Genomic DNA, 13,906 nt, shown 5'->3' with positions numbered 1-13,906 from the left:
AAGTGTAACACTGTTTTGGTTCCGATCGGAGTGCTAAAATAAGAGGCCGTTATTATGGGTCCAGTAAGCTCGGCCTAACCCCAAAACGGCCACGGATTAATGTAATGAAAAAAGCTTTCATGATATGTCGAACCAGTTTAATCGGAATGTTCTGCCCTTCAGCCGGTCGCCCTTTATATAATATGCAAAAGTAGATTTTTTTTCAAATAAAAAAATAAAAAATAAAATAAATACTGTTAATGTTACTCCCCACTGACTATACATTTTATGTATATTGAACTATAGAATTGGTCTGATAATATGCAAAGGCACAATATTATAGTTTGGCAATTCTTAATGATGTCTAACCTAGTATTCTGCTGAAGTAGTTTTTTAACATTTTCCTTGTAAATCCGTGTTTTTTACTTCGAGTATGAGGTGTATATATATATAATATACAGAAACTGCACAGGAATAAATAAATTATTGGTTTTCTCGCAGTTAAGCTTAATACCCAATTCTTCCAGTGAAAAAAGTAAAATTATAATTAACACGGAGAACTGCAAAACGTACTTGTCTTCGTAGAAAAAAAAAGTTTTAAAATCTTTCATTTTACATTAGCAATCGAGCTCCACCCTACGATTTTGATTGTAGGAAAGTACGTTACTACAGACTCACGTGGATTTAGTTACTGTTTCCAAACGACACCAATTTACGCCGCAAAATTATTTTCAATAGTTTTTTTCCAAACAAAGCCTGGAATGCACAATCGCACAACATAGCGTCGTGCGGCTTTTGGATAAAACGTAATTTACAGAAGCCCAAAAAGTGTAGCGCACCCAGATGGTACATAGCACGTTTAAAATACTCTACTGTTAAGTCCCGACGCCTCATATGTGCTTTTCTTTGATGTAAAAAACTCTGTGTTTGTGACAATCTCCTCATTATATATATAACCAACTGATATATGCGATTCTTTGTGGCGATTCCCTACGGCCTACATTATATTGAGGGCCATGTTTTCTTTGTTAGGTCAAGCCATATTGACAAAAATTAACTGAAAAAAACCTTCGTGTTTGATTTGCAGCTAACTAAGAAGCAATTTTTGATATATTTTTTAATTTTTGGAACCACAACAACTAAAACGCAAAAAGTGTGAATTTGCCAAGTTCATCAGTATCTTAATTCAAATACATCGACATATATTCGTTGTTTCACGATTTGATGATGAACACAGCCTACAGTAGTTTCATTTAAATTTGTTTTGTTTTTTGTTAGGCGTCACCCTGTTGAGTTCTAAGTTATCCATTTGCGTTACTATATATTGCTTCAAAGTCCGTTTAGGAAAAAAACGCACAAAAGTTGTAATTAGACTATATAGGTTATGTAAGGTTATTAAAGATGGAATTTCTAAATGAAACATAATGATTGCAAGAAACTCCGCAACTTGTCAAAAGAATAAAATAATGGAAATCACTCTTGGTGGACGAAACCCATCGAATCCAAGGGTTTAATTTTCCTGACGACGCCGTATTTGATGAGTTTTATTGTGCAAAGTGCATGGTATATCGATGGCTAAAACAGTTCCACAAATTTGATTACAGTTGCACTGCTGTCGCTCATATTCTTGTCATTACGTTATTTCCACCCGTATGTAGTTGTACGAATCGTGCCGGTAGACTTTCAAAGCTCGTTTCGCGACCTGCGCTTCGTCGATAAAACCCACTCCCATTAGAAAAACGACAAGCGGGCGTTGCACCGAAAGCAACTCGCAAATACGTCATCGGCCTTGCGAGATTTTACGATTCGCCGTTTCGCTTTGTTGTAGAGTTGCTTGACAAACCGCCCGGTTTCCTGCGGCCGGCAAAACAGCATTACCGAGAATTGATTTGGCACTTTTTATGTGCTGACCCCCCGTTGGAAATTGCCCCTCAATTGGGTGGGCGTCCTGCGCGGCAGCAGGCAGGCAAGGGGCGACGTCCAAGTAATTGCGTATATCCCCTTTCACGCAGTCCTGACCCGGTCACTTTGGATTTGCGAAGGGTCAGAATCAAACGGTCAGTGGTCAGCGTGATCTTTTGAAATTGCCGGTCGTTTCTGTCGTCGTTCAGATCGATTCGTGTGCTCATTAAATGTGCGAATGCCCTTGTTAAAATCGAGTTTAAATGGTTCGATTCGAAGCGCAGTATTTATGGAAACTATAGGCGAAGTTAGGCTTGATACACTCTTCGGAAAACAAGGGAAAATGGCAAAATTTTGGCATGATATTAATTGGGTTAAAATTGCAACTTTCTGGTTCGATCCTAGAGTTGCAAATTTTCAACATTTTTGTCATTTATGGCCGTGCTTTTTTATAGTCAAAAGTCGCCATTAAACTAAGTGTTTACCACATGTCATAAAAACTTACGACAACGCATACGACGACGTGGAAACATGTTCCCCGTGAGCTGTAACAGCTGTGACCGGCCTACTTAAACTAAACTGATTTATACCTTTTGAACGACCGCTAATAACGTTGTATATGGTACGATTTCAACTCCACGTTAAACTTTACTTTTACGTTAATGCAATCTGATTTGAAGTAATAAAAAAGATGTTGCCTGGTATATATATATATATATATATATATGTTTTCGCCTTTAGTTGCAATTGCAATTATATTGCTCTGAAGAAGATTGCCCGAATAGGTGGTCGAAACGTTTCGCACTTTTATAATAAAATTTTGCCGAAAGAACAACTATTTAATGGAAAAAATATGTCCTTAGCAATTAGCATCAAAATGCTACGTTTCTGGCTAGTTTTGTTTTTTGGTTTATGAGAAAACCTGCCTTAAAATATCTGCGATTATTTGTGTTAAAAGTTGTGTCTCTTAATCAAAATGACTTTGACTTTTTACAGTAAGTAACTATAGTTATTTACCGAGTATTAACCAGGTACATAAACTCTTGCTACCTGACATAGTATTATTAACAAAAAAACAGCTCATTCTGGTAATTGCAATTGTTAACCATCGTTTCGGCAACCTATACAAGCCGCCTTCGTCAGGGTGAATGACACTGAACGCTCGTATTACAATATATAGAAAAACACAAAGAAAAAACACAAAAAGAGCACGAGTAACAACACGATAAGAAAACAATTAGCGATAACGAAAGGCCTCTAGTCTTTCAGCAAGTGTGTTTGTAGCACGCTGGGAGCATCACGTCTGTTTTGATGTTCATGTTGTTACCTTGCGAAAAGAAGCAGGTACCTCGTATTGAAAGCTGTGAAGTATCGCCTGGCACTTTCATACAACATTTCAGCCTAAGAGCATTGCAGGAGGTATAACTATCTAGATAGGAGTCGATAGCTTAAAGAGCTAAAACGATAACGTCACACTATTTTAATCCTCCCCTCCCCTCCGCCTTTCCCAATCAAAGCCCCCTAGGGGTGAAGACTCCTAAACCTAATATATGCACCTGTATACCATTCTACGCCAAGTCTGAAAATTTGAAAGTTGTACAATTACTTTTTCTATAAAGCTTCGGACAAAAATTAGTCTGAAACATACCATAGTAAACAATAGAAAACCATAGCAAACCAAAAAAGAGTAGCGGCAAAAACAAGATGTGTACATATAATTAATTGATTTCTCGTTTGTTTTCCTCAGAGCAAGAAATCGAAGGGACCGTGCGGCGGGCGCGACTGTGCCAAGCTGGGAAAATGCGCGCACTGCGTTTCGGAGAAAGGGCGACGGGTGAGTACGAGCAAAGTCAGAAAAAACTCAAAACTAGCCTGACCGTTGTCCGAGTCCACAACTGTTGATTTAGGTCGTCGCATCAAACGACGCAGCAACGCCGAATATGACATGGAATAGCGCAGCGCCGTTAAGCCAACAATACGCGACGGGTTAACGATTAAGCAGGCAATCGCTTTCATTCCTCCTTAAAGCACAATTTAGATTTAGGTCATGTTTGCCCAGGAGAGTGACCAAAAAGTCGCCGCCATATACGCGAAACGGCTATTTTTATTTCGCCGCAGTTGTAAATCTTTTTGCGGCCGATCGAACCGCCTTACTGTCCAGTGGATGTTGAAACAGGCCGTAGCCTGATCGGAGGATGTTTAGCAAACCATGTCGGCGTTTGTATGGTTTTAAGAGCATTCTATTATACCACTTGGTTTCCGCGAAATTATTTAGGTAACCAACTAACGGAGGTTATGTCCCCGACAAACAGAGTTATTATTTGTAGTTAGTGATTCGCGTTTGTATTTCCTTTTTATAAAAGGGCGTATTTTTGTGTAATACAAAAGCATTAACGGCAAGTTTCTGCTTGTTTACCGCTGTTTTCGCTGCCGAGTAACTCAAAGTTTATTGTTTATTTCCTTTTTTATGTAGTTTGTTTAATCTTTATCCTATTATTAGTTTCGGACCTAAGCGTTACAACTCCCCGCTTATAATTCTTAGATGTTTTGAATCACATAAAATCTTAAAAAATCGAATTTGTTAATTAAAAGTCCCGTTTTTTCTTAGGTAAACTAAGTTTAGTCAACATACAATTACTTCAATCGACCGTTCTATATTTTGTTGCCATTCCGTCGACATTTTCCAAAGAATAAAATTTTGTCTGGCCGCCGTACCTTGCTTTGCAATATAATTTTGATAGAACCAACGGATTTAGGTAATATCCTTTCTGAAGGCATCTGGTTTATATATTTTGCGACATTGTATTACATTCGCTCGTCAGAGTATTTTCAAATGTCTCAGACAATAAAATATGCTCCATTTGTAACGCAACATAAAGTTACTGTTTCTTTCCGAAGGGTTATCCTGGCAAATTGGGCAAGGAAGGACCGCAAGGCGAGACTGGCTTCGAAGGGCCTGAAGGAGTCATGGGACCCAAAGGTTACGCCGGAAGTGCTGGTTATCCCGGGATTAAGGGTCTCAAGGGAGACAGGGTGAGAAACGAAAGTTATACTGAATTTAATGAACCTTTTCTATAAGGCGTAACAAGAATATCAATTTCGACGTACTATTTTGGCTTTGATATTCTCTATGAGGATTTCAGTAGTATTTTAGACCTAATTTTGTCGTGAGCAAGTGGTGTCGTATTGTAAAACAGCAGACGTCTAAAGTTGAGTCATTTACAACAAACTAAAGTGCAAACTTCAAGTTGTTACTGACACAACTCAAGTCCCGATCTAAGTCATTGCCCCATCAAGTCAATTCATTGGCATAAAAGTTGACTTAAATTAACCAAAAAAAAAAGAGTTTAAAGTACCATGAGTAAAATACGGCTTCGTTCTGAGCATTTACCTAACAACTAATAAAAAAACAAAGTAATAGCAACCAAACTATGTACGCTTATACATCAGGTAAGTTCTAGAATATCAGAAAATTGAAATTTAAAATCGCTTGTTTCACCCTAAAGTCATTTTTTCAACATGCTACTTCAAACCCAGCCTTTGGTGAAGTAGAACTAAGTCAAGTCATTTCGAACAATAACTTAGTCCACTTCAGCCATTCAAACACTGTATTACATTAGGTGAACTTTTAAATTTCAGGGCCGAACTGGGGTTCCAGGTTTCTCTGGAATAAATGGAATCCACGGACATCCGGGTGAAGCAGGACCCAGGGGATTTCCCGGAAAAGACGGGTGTAACGGAACCGAGGGGATGATGGGGCCTGAAGGACCCCCAGGTCTGGACGGAATCGACGGTCTTGACGTAAGACGTTTTTTAAATCTTTTTTCCACTAGGATTATAAAACATTCTTTGCGTCTAGTAATCATTTTAACGCTTAAAGCATTCTAAAACAATTTGTTTGTAATTCTGTTGTGAATTTCCGTATTGTAAATGCGTCATTATAAAATCACTAAAGTCCCATTCAAGTCATTTATAAAATTAAAAAAGTCAAGTCCCTGTCCTAGTCATCAGTTGCCCAGGTCAAGACCAAATCATATTTAGAGCAAGTCAGCTTGAAGTTAAGCCCTTGTCTTAAAAATCAAACGTTAAACTAGCTGTTTCATGTGCAAAAAATATATAAATAACCTAATTTCATTTAAAAAATTGCCTAATGAAAATATTTCATTTTAACCCAAGTAATTTGGCCAAAAGATTTTAGCAAGTCAAGTCGTTTTAACCAAAGGGCTGTCAAGTCAAGCCACCTAAAAACAGTGACTTAGGTGCGCTTAGAATAAGTCATTGACTTGAGTTATTGTAACACTGTGAATTGTTAACAGTCAAGTCACTTAAAAACAGTGACTTAAGTGCGCCTAAAATAAATCATTGACTTAAGTTATTGTAACACTGTAAATTGTTAACAGTCAAGTCACTTAAAAACAGTGACTTAAGTGCACCTAAAATAAATCATTGACTTAAGTTATTGTAACACTGTGAATTGTTAACAGTCAAGTCACTCAAAAACAGTGACTTAAGTGCACCTAAAATCAAGACATTGACTTGAGTTATTGCAACACTGTGAATCGTCATTTGGGTTGTTTTGATTTTAAAGGGAGATGACGGACCTTCGGGTCAGAAAGGAGAACCAGCAGTGATCCGTGACGAAAACATGATAAAAGGGGAGCGAGGGGACAATGGTCCATTCGGCCCGGTTGGCCCAGACGGCTTTCCCGGTCATCCAGGACCTATTGGACCACGAGGCTACGACGGTCCACCTGGCCCTCCAGTAAGTAAAAATCGATGAAATCTCGTTAAAAAATGAAATTTTGATTAAAATTCTTGACCCTTTTTAAAGTGAGCTTTCAAACCGGCCAAAAAGTTACGCCTTTTTATGTAACAGCAGAAAACTCTAGCAAAACTAGCAATTTAGGCCAGACACTATTAAAGGTCTAAAAATATATTTTGCCAGCAAAGGCAATCTCAGTATGTCTTAATTCGAATAAATTAATGATCAAATAATAAGGTAGATTTATCTTGCAAAGGTCAAGGTGATTTCCATTATCACATATTCAGTGCCCTTTTTATGTAATTTTCCGATATGATTACCATATAGTTTTGTTAAATGAAGTTAAGAAAAACGATGCACCACTTTTCAACAGGGGCCACCTGGAATAAAAGGAGACAGGGGGCCCGAAGGTTTAAAGGCCATTGGATTTCAAGGACCGCCCGGCGATAAGGTAAGGCAATATTAACCTTCGGCTGTGTTATACACCGGCACTGCAGGTTTCTGACCAAACACTGCTTTAAGCGCAGTAGAGTTGAGTGTGGTAGGACCTTGCGGTTTTAACGATTTTATACGATATTCGGCCTGTAAGTGGATTTGTTTAAACGTTATAATTGCTTATATGATGCCATTTAATAAATTATAGACTTGGTTAAGTGTTGTGATTACAAAACCATTCTTTTTAGTGTTAAACTGAAATAAAGTCCGAACTAAGAACTCACGTTCGGCTTTAGTTAAGTATTTTTGGTAACAAATTAAATTAGATAAAGTAAAGCCGTAACAATTATTTACTACAGGGAGAAGCCGGTCCATCCGGAAAGCCTGGCAACCCTGGATTCTTGACAGGCCCGATCGGCTCTGATGTGATTCCAATTCGAGGCCTACCCGGTGCCGAAGGAAAGAAGGTAAAAGCAATCTTTGTAAATGGCCGTTTTTGTTTAATACTAAATAAGGTACTTAGGTGCCACTATACAAAGACAGATTGTATTGATTCTCGACCAGCTTTCGCACAACCGTACAAAGTAGAAATAAAAACAACGAAAATTCTTCGTTTGCATGTTTTTTCTTATTGGTTTGTTGTGCGAATTGTTTAGTTCAGGGGTGTCCAACTCAAACATGTCGGCGTGCCAATTTTTATCTTATAACTTCTTCCCGTGCAAAAGTTTAGCAAATATTTTTTTCTAATATTAAATAACTGATTGTTGTCGTAATTGCTGGGATTGTTTTATATTGTGTGTATAAACAATGACAATTGGCTGTATAACAAATTTAGCGTTTTTGACAAGTGGCTGTATTTTTGAGGGGCTTGCGTGCCATTTTTTATTAGGTCGCATGCCACATTTGGCACGCGTGCCTCATGTTGGACACCCTTGGTTTATTTTAACGACCCTCTATCTTAACGAAGTGAGAACCATAACTTTGGGAGCTGAATAGAATCGATTCTCGTTTTTTGAGGTTTAACTAAACCAGCATTGGCATATAATAACAACAACTGACCATGTCGATTTGTTTGTTTAACAGGGCGGAAAAGGAGAGGCAGGAATCGAAGGAGACGAGGGATACCCAGGATCTATTGTAAGATTTTTTTTGCGATTGATTTTTTACTATGGTGTAAAATTACAGATTCGTGCATGGTGCATCCAACGTTATATTCGTTTGTATTTAAACTCTTCTTATATCTATAAAATATGCCCTCTGCCAGTAATGAAACAAAACATCGCAAGTTGCCAACAACGTAACTTGCCTACAACTTCTTCCCACGCAGGGCTACAAAGGCATGCAAGGCACAAAGGGAGAAAAAGGCGTGCGCGGTCTTGCAGGGCCACGAGGACCGCCTGGCATCGCTGGTGTAGATGGATTCAACGGTGGAAAGGTGACTATGGTTAATTGTAGACAGTCGTCAGTCATGTACTCCTGGTAATCTTTGTAAATGGCCGTATTTGTCTATTTTTTTATTGGGTAATCAGGTGGCACTATATAATGAGAAATTGTAGTGAAAACTTGACAAGCTTTCGTATAACATAACCGTGCTTCATCGGGTCAAAGCAAAAATAAATGCTGTTAAAAAGCACGAACTATAAGCACACGCGCGAGTAAAAGGCGATAAGAATATTGAAGTATAATATATAGATGAAGATAAGGCACGGTTGTGCAAACGCTTGTCAAGATTTTAAAACAATTTGTCGTAAAATAGTGCCACCTGATAAACCACACTTGTATTAATGTGTTAAATTCGTGGTCGTTCTCCAAGTAGTGGCGTATGGTTGTAAACTTAGGTAGGGGTTTTCTGAGTACGCAAAACCCCTTTATCTGTTTTCGCGCAACGTAGTTTTTTATAACATTAGGTATAAATGTTCATGTTACATTTAGAGGCTTGTTTAAGTAAATCCGCTAAATACCTATTGGCCGACTCATGTATATGTGTAATAATGGGGTTTAAATGTTTAAAGGGTTCACAAGGAGAAACTGGTCCTTCTGGAATTCCCGGACGACTTGGAATGAAAGGAGACTCCGGAATGCCAGGACTGGATGGTCCTCAAGGTTTCAAAGGGCTTAAGGTAACAACGATTCTCTATCACGCCTTTGTGAAATAACCAAACCCCGAAATCAAACCATTTTCAAGAAAATGCCGACTAACACTTCAATTCTAGTTTACTAAACTACCCAAGTGGAGTCGCAGTTAGTGGTTTTCAAACTAGGGTCCGTGGAAGTTTTTAGGCGCCCGCGTCACATTTTCTAAAATGTTTTCGAGCAATTCGTTTGTATGCGTTCTGATTTAAGCGATTTGGTGAAAGGTAAGAGTAACTATTATATTGTGTGTAGCGTACATCGAAAGCCATTCGAGCAATTTCAGAAGGGCTAGGTCACTGCTGTTGAACACATATGATATGTGTGAGGTTTTTTTTTAAGGTTTGGTTTGGGTGACCGCTAAGTAGTTTTAAGAGACCGCAAGTGTTTCATTTAAATACCAAAAAGTTGCAAGTCCAAAATTTGGGAAACCGCTGAAGAAATTTCCAAAACACCTTAAAAAAACACTGTGTGTCCATATATTTCACTGTGTAGCGTATTTTTTTAATTTGTTGTTTTAAAAATGCCGCCGTAATTAAGGAAAGCATTGGGTCCTTAAGGTAAAAAGTAAGAATCAAAAGTGCTAGCCGTGGCAATTCATTAAATTAGCAACAACAATAATTGTTAAATTAATTTAATTTGTAAACTTCGTTGATCTCGAATAATATTCCGCGAAACTAAACATCAAAAACAGAACAAATCACAAACGGTCAACGTGTAAAAAAACTAAAGTTGGCTGACAGCTAAACCAAGCCTTTCTGTCATCTCTCAATCATATGTATTCTACCTCATAACGTTGCTTTTACCTCAAAGGGTCTTCAAGGCATTCCTGGACCTCCGGGCATCATCGGTGAAGTTGGGCCACCTGGTCGCGCCGGGTCCCCAGGTAGAGGGGGCTTGAGCGGTATGCCGGGACCCCCTGGTGTACCTGGGTTCGTGGGGCCCCCCGGTTTGGCCGGAAGCCCCGGGTTGCCTGGAGTCGGTGCAAAGGGAGAGGTTGGACAAAAAGGTGAGATTAAACTTGGCCGTTGGGTTTTGGAAATGCTTACCGTTCACCAATCGAGTATTGATACTCATTGAGACAAGCACATCCTGACTTTCGAGATATTAGAAGCGCTTTTAACGTCTGATAAAGAACTTCGTTGAAACTGTCCTACAGTTCAAATTAGAAAATTGCTGTCATAAGGAGCATATTGGTTAAATTTTAAAGTAAGACGTTTAACCTTTGTTTCAGAAGTATAAACATTCTTTTAAAAGGTCCGAGGTTAACTTCCCATCGTCTTTGATAGTAAAATCTAGTTTGATCGGTGGTGATGTTTGACCATTTGTGTACAACAGTTTTTTGACCTAATTATCCACTGCTTCAAACCTGTTACCTGTTCTAAGGCATTTATGTGAAACAAGAATTTTGCCTGAAGTTAAGTGTAAAATACAGCAGAAAAATCCGTTGTAAAACATTTGAAGACCATCAAAATCAATAGACCATAACTATGGGCGTTTGACGTCATTCACTCTGAAGAAGGTGAATTGAATAGGTTGCCGAAACGGCGGAGAAGAAATATTTTTTGCAGGGAGCTGTTTTAGAAGCCGTTTGTTGATCAATAGACCATAACAACTGATAACATTGTAGCTTGATAACAAATCCTAATAAAGAGACAATGCTTGAATTGCTTCTCAGTCACATTAACTTCAGATGATGATACAGGCTCGTAACGAAACGTCTTAATCAAGATGCTGTCGATCTACTCGATCCTTTAGGCTTTGTAAATCATTATCAAGCTATTACATTACAGTTCCGTGCATAATAGTGTACTGTACCCAATAATAACATTGTTATCCACGAATAAGCCCTTTATCGCGGAAAATATGTTTGTTTTCAGGACAAGCTGGACCAAACGGTCAAAACGGCGCCATCGGCCTTCCGGGCATGACAGGAGCCAAGGGGCAGCGTGGCCAACCCGGCGCCTCAATTCCTGGCACCGACGGAGTCGATGGCCTCCCCGGGATGCAAGGTGAACCCGGTAAAGTCGGGCCTCGTGGAGCCGCCGGGGCGCCCGGAAAAATTCTGGGGCCAGACGAGGGGGTCGCCGGCCCCCCTGGCCCCACTGGCGTGCAAGGACCGAAAGGGGAAAAAGGTCTTCGAGGTAAGTTGGATAAATCTCGAATACCAATTCGTTTGAGAAATAAAATCAAACGTTATTTTATGCGAATTTATTTTTGGCAATGCAGGAACGTAAGAGTTATGTTTTTGACCAGAATTCTTTGTGTGAAGTTTTGGCATAACAACTGTTAGTCCTTTTAACGTCTTGTGCACTAGTCGGGAATGTCCGATAATATCGGATCGGAGGCGATACCCGATGCCAAGTCGTGGTATCGATACTCGTCCGATACTGGCGTGATATCGGTGCCGACCCGATACCAAATTAATTTGTGCTAATCAGACATGTTCTGCCATCCAACGTAGAGTTTTCTATATTTAAAGGCATATTTCCAAGAAAATATTACATTAAAAATAGAAGACGAAAAGGTTTTCTAGCGCAAAAGCAAATTTCGGTCATATACTTTGAAAAACATTGCCACTGTATGTTTGACCTTGTTTACTTAGTAATGACGTCATTTCGGATTAGATCGCGATACCTTTCGCTCAACATACCGGAATGAAATGTCAAAGATCGAACATCCCTGGCACTAATAATAGTTTAAGATCAAGCTAGGTCCAAAAAATAATTTTCCTAAAAAAATTGAGGATGTAGCTCGAAAATTAATTTTAACTGAAGATGATACAGCCATGTTCGCATCAAAACGTCTTAATCTAGAATCTAGATGATGTCGATCTACTCGACCTTTTTAGCTTTGCAATTTATTTATCAAGCTACGTTACAGATCCGTGCGTAGTGTACCCAAGTTGAAGATGCTTTATTGAAAAAATGTTTTTCAAACCTTACAATTAAGGCGGAAAGTGGCCAACATTATCAACCTACATTATATAATTCAGGCGTTTTCGGAGTTCCCGGCCGCGACGGGCCAAAGGGCGTCAAGGGGGGCGAGTGTGACTGCCAGGACGCTGTGGGACAGAAGGGCAGCCCTGGTCCGCCCGGTTTCCCTGGAATGGACGGGATTGCTGGTTTACCTGGACTTGCGGGACAAGCCGGTCTGCCCGGCGAACCCGGAGATTTCGGACCAAAAGGAGAAACTGGATTTGACGTAAGCATGGACGCCGGGTTTGGGGTGTTTAACGTGCTTCAAGAATCACTAGCACAGGGGGTTGGTAATTAGTTTTGACAGCGGGTCGCCAGAAACAGAAAATGTCTTAGTGGACCGTTTCAAAAAACGGGATCTCGAAAAAATGTGTGATTTCTATTAAAATAAACTTTAAATATCCTTGTTTTGACAAGCTGGTAATAGTGGTAATAGGTGAAGGTGCATTACAAGAGTATTGATTCAATAAAATATTCTGAAATTATTAAAAAAGGGCGTATTTTTGCCTAAAATAGTTTTGATGAAAATAAGCCGCGGGCCGGATGATATTGCTTGGCGGGCCGTAGTTTGCCAAGGTCTGCACTAGAATAAACTTGGGATGCTCAGACCCTCAAATAAAGATAAATATTTCTGTAAAATTGTTGTATTTTGTTTGATGCGTGGGATTTGTTCGTCAAGCAGTGACAGTATATAACACCAAAAGGTAAATAAGTACTTTATACATAATAATTCATCTTTTTAATGGGCATTTTGTGACGTCATATTTAGCGGAAAATATTGAGCACCCCTGTGTAAAACAAAAGTCGGTGTACATGGACGTAAAATTTTTTTTCAAAATAAGTTTTTAAGCAGTGCTGTATTTAGCATGTTTACGCAGTGTCATAACTTAACGATCGGATCTCAGCTTTTAACTTAATTAAAAACTTATTACGGATCATTTGATGCTAAAGTTACCAACGGCTGTTAAAAAAATATTATACTTAAAAAAAACTTTTTCCACCTGAATTTCAAGTATTTTCAAGTAAGATAATTACGTGTAGCGGTGATCGTTAACGTAAAAACCTGAGTGTTCGTGTTTTTTGCCACAAAACAAAGTTTTACTCACGCCAGACAAAATCAGCAGTTGTTCAAAACGCATTATTTTTTATTGTTGAAAACAATAGTTTTTCAAAAAGGACAAATACTATAAAAGTTCAGTGCTCATAGGCGAACAAGAAACTTTAAATGCAACCAACGTTAATCCGTTGTTCACAGGGGCCACCTGGTCGCACCGGCCTGCCTGGAGCCAAAGGTTCCAAGGGGGATACGCCATCAATTCCCGACAATTTGGTGGCACAGAAGGGCGAACCAGGCCAAGGAGGACCAGCTGGGCCAAAGGGTGCCGATGGACTGGCTGGCGAAAACGGAAGAAGAGGCCGTAATGGACTTAAGGGAGAAAAGGTAATCTGTTTTTTTTTTGTGTTTAAAACAGGGATTCCTAAACTTTTTTACCGCGAGCCCCAAAAATGTAGTTTTGCTTCGCGTGGACCACGGTAGGCAAACAATTTTCAAAAATGACGACTTCAGAAGTATGCTAATTTCGGTCTAAAAAATGTGAAAATGATATGGAGTCTAAACAAAGTCGGTGCAAAACCGTTTTCTTTTTAATTATACTGTTTTCTTTGAAAAATGATTACTTGTTAAATATACACTAATATTTCAATTAGGCCTTCATGGACC

General features: G+C 39.1%; 1 protein-coding gene across 1 annotated transcript in view; it reads left to right on the top strand.

The window, feature by feature from the left end:
• The window catches only part of LOC146146813 (uncharacterized), a 36,729-nt gene that overhangs the window by 4,184 nt on the left and 18,639 nt on the right, over window positions 1–13,906 (top strand). The window contains exons 3-15 of the mRNA XM_083387071.1: window positions 3,629–3,715; window positions 4,780–4,914; window positions 5,521–5,682; window positions 6,470–6,643; window positions 7,017–7,094; window positions 7,438–7,545; window positions 8,162–8,215; window positions 8,406–8,513; window positions 9,091–9,198; window positions 10,022–10,217; window positions 11,089–11,352; window positions 12,204–12,412; window positions 13,442–13,627. Of these exons, the coding sequence (XP_083243197.1) occupies window positions 3,629–3,715; window positions 4,780–4,914; window positions 5,521–5,682; window positions 6,470–6,643; window positions 7,017–7,094; window positions 7,438–7,545; window positions 8,162–8,215; window positions 8,406–8,513; window positions 9,091–9,198; window positions 10,022–10,217; window positions 11,089–11,352; window positions 12,204–12,412; window positions 13,442–13,627 (1,869 nt within the window). The remainder of the gene's footprint in view (window positions 1–3,628; window positions 3,716–4,779; window positions 4,915–5,520; window positions 5,683–6,469; window positions 6,644–7,016; window positions 7,095–7,437; window positions 7,546–8,161; window positions 8,216–8,405; window positions 8,514–9,090; window positions 9,199–10,021; window positions 10,218–11,088; window positions 11,353–12,203; window positions 12,413–13,441; window positions 13,628–13,906) is intronic.

The sequence above is a fragment of the Ascidiella aspersa genome, chromosome 4, assembly GCF_963924565.1.
Source record: "Ascidiella aspersa chromosome 4, kaAscAspe10.2, whole genome shotgun sequence".
Taxonomy (NCBI): domain Eukaryota; kingdom Metazoa; phylum Chordata; class Ascidiacea; order Phlebobranchia; family Ascidiidae; genus Ascidiella; species Ascidiella aspersa.
Note: the sequence above shows the minus strand (reverse complement) of the source record. Positions and strands in the feature narration are given on the sequence as shown.